At 44.8% G+C, this 7,500-nt stretch overlaps 1 protein-coding gene across 2 annotated transcripts in view; it reads right to left on the bottom strand.

Moving 5' to 3' along the window:
- Window positions 1–5,341: 5,341 nt before the first annotated feature.
- pklr (pyruvate kinase L/R) overlaps window positions 5,342–7,500 on the bottom strand; it is a 21,114-nt gene continuing 18,955 nt past the window's right edge. For both annotated transcript variants that reach the window (XM_062538121.1, XM_062538120.1), the window contains exons 10-11: window positions 6,605–6,786; window positions 5,342–6,024 (exon numbers count right to left, since the gene is read on the bottom strand). In XM_062538121.1, coding sequence (XP_062394105.1) covers window positions 5,918–6,024; window positions 6,605–6,786 — 289 coding nt within the window. In that variant the 3' untranslated portion in view covers window positions 5,342–5,917. The remainder of the gene's footprint in view (window positions 6,025–6,604; window positions 6,787–7,500) is intronic.

Raw genomic sequence — 7,500 nt, 5'->3', positions numbered from 1 at the left:
CTCCGCGCGATGTCCATGCTCTGAGCGATGTTATTTTAAAGTCGCGTCTCAATTCTTCGTTGGCATACTTGGGAAAAGAGCGCTTTGAGTACTCCGCCGACACTATTTAGTCCGAGTATTGTCTCTCTTGCGCTGAATCTGAAATAAAAGAACAGTGTTCCTCTTTCAGTTTAAGGGCAGCCTAACCCCAAAAAGCAGTAAATATCACAATTAGATTGCCTCGTGCGACCCCAACTTGTTGATCGTAGGAGTAAAATTCGTTATTAAATCTCCTTGGAATGTCGGAAACATGCCGGAAAAAGATGAATTAGCCTCGGCAGCTCATAGACGCTACTTTAGAAAGCCACTCGCCGCCCTAGTGCCGACGAGGGAGCGCAAACACGCAAATGTGATACGAAATAAATAAATAAATAATTGCACAAAGGTCTGAATCTAAACGTCTTGTTGCCATGGCAGCCGCATCCTCATCACCCTTCCCCAAGGCCGCGTGCCCGGCCGGCGAGAGACCTAGGCAGCACAGGTATGGCTCGCGCGTCATCAAGACTCTCACCAATACAACCGGGGAATTGCGCCGGAGCGGGAGGAGGTGGAAACGCGTGCGGAGGGGGTGGAGGGTGAAAGGACGACAAAGAGAGAGAAGGAAATGAAGAGAAGAGAGAGACAGAGAGAGAGAGAGAGAGAGAGAGAGAGAGAGAGAGAGAGAGAGAGAAATTCCATGATGTCTGAGACTGAGCGCCTCGGTCTCGCTAAAGAGTGAGAGACAAAGAAGCGGACACTCGCTTAATTAGTATATTGACAGTGACAGCGACCAGGCTGCCCGTGTCTGGCTGCTTGACACGTTGCAGTCCCACTTAAGACAGACAGACAGACAGAACAGTACTGTCGGCACTGTCATATGACCGCGCCAACATTTAGGGAGACGGGCAAAAAAACTGACTGTGACATAAGACACCCCTCTCCCATAGATATATATATCTATGCCCTCTCCAGCCTAGAGAGCCACCAAGCACCGAATCCTCTGAGGTCAGAGGTCAGGGGTCAGGGGTCAGTTCAGGGCACTCTTGGTGGTGACACACACTGAGGTGTCTGAATATTTAACAAATAGTTATTGTATGGTTGATGATCTTTATTTCAAAAGACTGTCAATTGCAAAAGACAGACCATTGCATTTGGGATTTAAAAAAAAAAAGACAAAGTAAATCACAACTGCCTACTATGAGTTGGTGTGGGAACACAGTCTGCATCAAGATAAACAGCCTAGGACTGAAGAACTATGTAGAAAAACAAAATGTTAAATTTAAACACACACACACACACACACACACACACACACACACACACACACACACAGAGTCAGTGTGACTAAGCAAACATCCCTGCGGTGGTGAGCGTGTGCAATAAGAGTAAAGAGGAGCGGTGCTCATGCCCAGGTTGCCCCTAGCACACATGATGTGCAGAGCTGAGCTCTCCATGCTGAGCAGTGTGAGCACACAGGAGTGGAGTTAGAGACGCAGACCATGAGACGCTTCAACCTCTCTGGAGTCGACACATGCCAGCAGCTCACTCAGGGGGAGAGAAAAAGCTTCATCAGGCTACTATATGCTTTGAGGAAGATTTCATACAGTGTCCACCAGTAATGTACCACTGGCACACACACACACACACACACACACACACACACACACATACAAACACACATAAACACACACACACACACACACACACACACACACACACACACACACACACACACACACACATACAAACACACATAAACACACACACACACACACACACACACACACACACACACACATACAAACACACATAAACACACACACACACACACACACACACACACATCAAAGTAACTGGTAACTGTATAATGCTATGCGGTCAAAAGGGTTAGGTCAGTCGGCTGCTGGTTCGAAAGGAGCACTGTCAACCTCCACTGTGTCAAGGTCACTCTGCCCTTCAGCGGTCTCAAGGTCACAGTGAACTTCAGCTTCACAGTGAATGGTTTTCCATGTTCACTTGTCTACAAGAACTACAAGTGTTTTTTTTTTTTAAATCAACTACATCTGTAACGTGAAGCCAAGCAATCTAATCAGAGTGAAGGACAAAGACGAGTGAGTACACGTTGTCCTTTAGTCAGTAGCCTATATAAATAAATAAACAAATAAATAAATATCAGCAGCAATATGCAGGAATCAAATCTTACTCAGTCCAGACAACTGAAACTTCGGTTACCACGGTTACCTGGGTGGGCCTGTCTGCTGACGTGTTTGTTGTCGTGGGGAGGATTCGGAGTGAAGGTTCTACATTCACATCACTCTGGCAGCTCCTCACTGACAGCAGCGTGTGTGTGTGTGTGTGTGTGTGTGTGTGTGTGTGTGTGTACAGTCTTGGGGAGGGTTCAGAGTGAAGGTTCTAAGTTCACATCACTCTGGCGTCTCCTCGCTGAGAGCAGTGTGTGTGTATGTGTGTGTGTGTGTGTGTCCAGTCTCCAGCTCCTCAGCAGCACAGGACAGCAGGGGGCAACTGCTTGCTCTGATTAGCTGGACACACACACACACACACACACACTAGCACAAACACAAATACACACACACTAGCACAAACACACACACACTAGCACAAACACAAATACACACACACTAGCACAAACACATACACACACACACACACACACACACACACTAGCACAAACACAAATACACACACACTAGCACAAACACACACACACTAGCACAAACACAAATACACACACACTAGCACAAACACACACACACTAGCACAAACACACACACACACACACACACACACACACTAGCACAAACACAAATACACACACACTAGCACAAACATACACACACACACACACAAATCATAGAGAAAGGGAGAAATCAGGCACAAATCATAGAGAGAGGGAGAGGTAGACATGGCAGAGAGCAGGGGAGACGGGGAGAGACAGAACGAGGCAGAAATCACGTGAGAGAAAGTGGAATAGAACATTATGTCCAATACTATTATGAGAGAAAGTGGAATAGAACATTATGTCCAACACTATTATGTGCTTTTAAGCAATAGAGCACTGTTCCTCTGACGCATGCACACTATTTGCTTAGATGTCCACAGGCAATGTAGAGTATGTTGCATGATTTTACGAAAGTATGATGCATTGCGACATCGAAGTAAGTCAAATATGTATTTTCTTACGTATGTTGCATTTCATCGAACTACAGGTAAGCTACCTGATCTGGTAAAGTTGCATAGTGCGGTTGTAGCCGATAGAGGACTGCGAGGTGAACTCTGTTACGAGTTGATGAACCGCTGAAATGGTTTTGAAAACATTATTTTCAGGTACGAAAAACTCTTTAGTGTTGTTTTAATGTTCTGCATTTCTCACTAGTAGGTCACTTTGACACTAAAAGTATGCTTCTGTGTAGTGACCCTGTATGATATCTGTACTGTTCCTAAACATGGAAGGCGCCAGAGTTGATATCACTTATTGTTGTCTGTTTCGTGTCAACAGCCTCCTGACTCTGCCGGTTAATGTGCTGTATGATTATCTATCCCAGTGCTTAGACCCAAACTATTTTCTCGTCTAGTTAGAGCAGCTGATGGATCTTTAGGTGAAGTCCTGCGGCCTCTCGCTTGATGCACATAGCTGTAAATAAAACTCTGCTCCAGATTTGTCCTACCATTGGTCTGACTGGGCCTTCATTCATCTGTGGTATCAAAATTACCATCAACAGAGAAAGAGAGAGAGAGAGAGAGAGAGAGAGAGAGAGAAGAGAGGCAGATATCAAGAGACAGAGAGTGAAAGAGAGAAAGAATAGGCAGAGCAGCCTGATCACGTGTCTCCCTCCAGATTAGTGCAGTACTGTAGTTCAGCCGCACCAAGCAGATTAGGGGGAGACTCCATTACCTAGCACTACAGTGTGTGATTTTAGGTGTGTGTGTGTGTGTGCATGTGTGTTTGAGAGAGAGCTCTGCCAATAGCTGTGTGCTACAGTACACTGTGTTTTACATGTAATTTTGTGCAAATGTGTGCGTCTATGAGTATACAGTATGTAGCATGTGTTAAGCTATCTCCTTCCCTAGCTGTATATCTGAATGTGTCCATGTGTCTGCGTGTGTGTGTATGTGTGTGTGTGCACTCAGCCATATGTTCAGTGCCAGCCCGATGCCCGCCTGATGATCTGCCACACTGGCTGGGGACCCATGGGCATCTTAGCACCCCTCTACACAAGACCTCACACTGAGTACTGTATGTTTACATGGACATTAACATTCCCATATAGGCTGGGTGAACCCTGCCTGACCTGCCGGCGAATTTGGATTTCTCCCAGCAGCTCAGGCTGGAAACCTGCACATCTATCTCCCCTGCTTCCTGTCCACAACCTTTGGGTCCAATCAGAAACTAGCTTGTCCAAAAGATGCACCAGATTGTTGATATGCTTGGTTGAAGGACTGTACAAGAGTACGGAGTCATTTGAATGATGCCCATTGATCACGCCTCTTGTGCAGTAGAAATAAAGCGCACAGCACACTCCCCATAATAATGTTCAATCCTTAAAGATTGAGCTCAGCATGGTGAACCCCGTTAACACAATACTCAGAATTCACATGCACGCCGAAGTAAGGTACAGTATGTGGAGTATTACTGTATTTACTACATAATACTACATTTTGGGGCAAGGAAGAAACACACAAAGAAAGCATAGTAGCAACATGAGTGGCAGTATAGCTTAGGTAGTAATAAGGTTACCACGGAAACATTCAAGGAAGGAACGTTAAGAACTATGGTAAAGTCGTTATGAATTAGAGTATGCTGATAAACACCATATTCGCAATATTGTCTTATTCTGAATACGGTCAATACTTGTAATATATATTGTCTTATTCTGAATGCGGTCAATACTTGGAATAGATATCACCTTATTCTGAATACGGTCAATACTTGTAATATATATTGTCTTATTCTGAATACGGTCAATACTTGTAATATATATTGTCTTATTCTGAATGCGGTCAATACTTGGAATAGATATCACCTTATTCTGAATACGGTCAATACTTGGAATATATATTGTCTTATTCTGAATACGGTCAATACTTGGAATATATATCGTCTTATTCTGAATGCGGTCAATACTTGGAATATATATTGTCTTATTCTGAATACGGTCAATACTTGGAATATATATTGTCTTATTCTGAATACGGTCAATACTTGGAATATATATATTCATATAAACGTGTTCACTGATTCAAATATCAACACTGGTCCCAGGCCACTGGTCTGCAATAAACAACTCACTACATAGCAACATGCTGATGAAAAGCTAAGACGTTTGTTTATTTATTTATGCATGGCAGTAAACAATAGACTAATGAGAAGATAGCTAGACAGTGAGTCATCATGTGTACAATCACAGAGCAGACGCCTTCCTATTGGCTGACGAGTCGTCTCCCTCATGGCAGCGAGTGAATAGAGTGTTGTCAGTCTGATCACAGTCACGTCTCAATCAAGTCTCAGTCACGTCTCAATCAAGTCTCTGTCACGTCTCTATCCAGTCTCAGTCACGTCTCAATCAAGTCTCAGTCACGTCTCTCCACAATTTAGATGTGAAATCTCAGTCAGGTCTCTGCTATGGTTCACTGACTGTCTAAAGTTACAGTCATATCTTCGTTTAAGTCTCGGTCAGGTCTCACTAAAGCCTCAGTTAGGTCTCACTAAGATCTGGGTCAGGTCTCACTAAAGTCTCGGTTAGGTCTCACTAAGATCTGGGTCAGGTCTCACTAAAGCCTCAGTTAGGTCTCACTAAGATCTGGGTCAGGTCTCACTGCGGTCTCGGTTAGGTCTGGCTAAGGTCTCGCTTATGTAGGTCTCCATCAGGTCCTCTCCAGGTCACTGCACAGTGACCGCACGCATGATGTTGGTGTGTCCTGAGCCTGGGCTCCAGCCGGTCACAATAATCACCATGTCCCCCGGCTTAAAGAAGCCACGTGCTTTACCTGCAGTGGACACAGAGAGACATCAACACACACACACACACACACACACACACACACACACACACACACACACACACACACACACACACACACACACACACACACACACACACACACACACATGCACATGACTGTGAGGTATTTTGGTATTGCCAGTACTCCATTACATAAGAACCAGAAATAAATCCTCGTATTACTGAAACTTTCTGATACTGCAGTAATTACAAATAACACTATACTGGATATAGAACAGTATTTATAGATTCATCAGAGTTATACTGGATGAAATGAAAACCTACTGCACACACACACACACACACACACACACACACACACACACACACACACACACACACACACACACACACACACACACACACACACACACACACACACATACACACACACACACCTGCACACACACTCACACACACACACACACACACACACACACACACATACACACACACGTACACACACACACACACACACACACACACACACACACACACACACACACACACACACACACACACACAAACACGCTCACACACACACACACACACACACACTCACATACCAATGTCCGTGCCAAAAGTGACGCGTAGGTCCACGTCCTCTGCCCAGACGGGGCCCATGTCGGGGCGGAAGAGGGCAGGAAACACGCCCCTCAGCAGCTGAGACTGGCGTGCCACTTGGGCGTTACGCGTCACCATGATGATCGGGCACCGCGGCCGGTACCGGGACAGCAACTGGGCCGACCTGACAAAGAGTGGACAATCAGTGTGTGTGTGTGTGTGATAAATAGAGGGTGAATCTGTGTGTAGGATCTGTGTGTGTGTGTGTGTGTGTGTGTCTATCAGCTGGAGACACAGCCCGAGCGAGAGAGATCAGATCTCATTTCCGCTACTCAGTGTATTGACTACAGACTGCAAACATGAAGTAGATCAATGCTTTCAGTCTATAATCAAGTTCTCCACAAAGACCTAGTGGAGAGCCACACACACAGGAGAGACAGAATACAGAAGAAAGAATGAGAGAGAGGGAGAATACAGAAGAAAGAGGGAGAGAGAGAATAGAGAAGACAAAAGGAGAGAGAGAATAGAGAAGAAAGGAAAGAGAGATAGAGATAAATACTGTAGTTGTTTACTGCTGTTAATTCTAGATCTATCATGTCCACCCTCACACGGACCCACCCACCCCTTCTGTATTTTCTGTTTTTGTTTTTCTCTATGATGTTTTTGCATGTCATGTTGTAAGCAAGAATAGCTATGGCAACACTGTTCACATACAGTCATGCTAAGAAAGCAACCTTTGAATTTGAATTTGAAATAAGAGAGAAGAAAGAGGGAGAGAGAGAGAGAGAAACTGTTTACTATGCTGGAGATGAGAGGGGGCTGATGTGTCGTAAGGGATTTCGGCCATGTTTGTAAGGTCACATAATAACTAGAGACAGGCAGTGAGGTCAAACACAAA

This window comes from Sardina pilchardus, chromosome 6, assembly GCF_963854185.1.
Source record: "Sardina pilchardus chromosome 6, fSarPil1.1, whole genome shotgun sequence".
Classification (NCBI taxonomy): Eukaryota; Metazoa; Chordata; class Actinopteri; order Clupeiformes; family Clupeidae; genus Sardina; species Sardina pilchardus.
The sequence above is the reverse complement of the archived record's forward strand: the minus strand, read 5'-3'. Positions and strand labels throughout refer to the sequence as shown.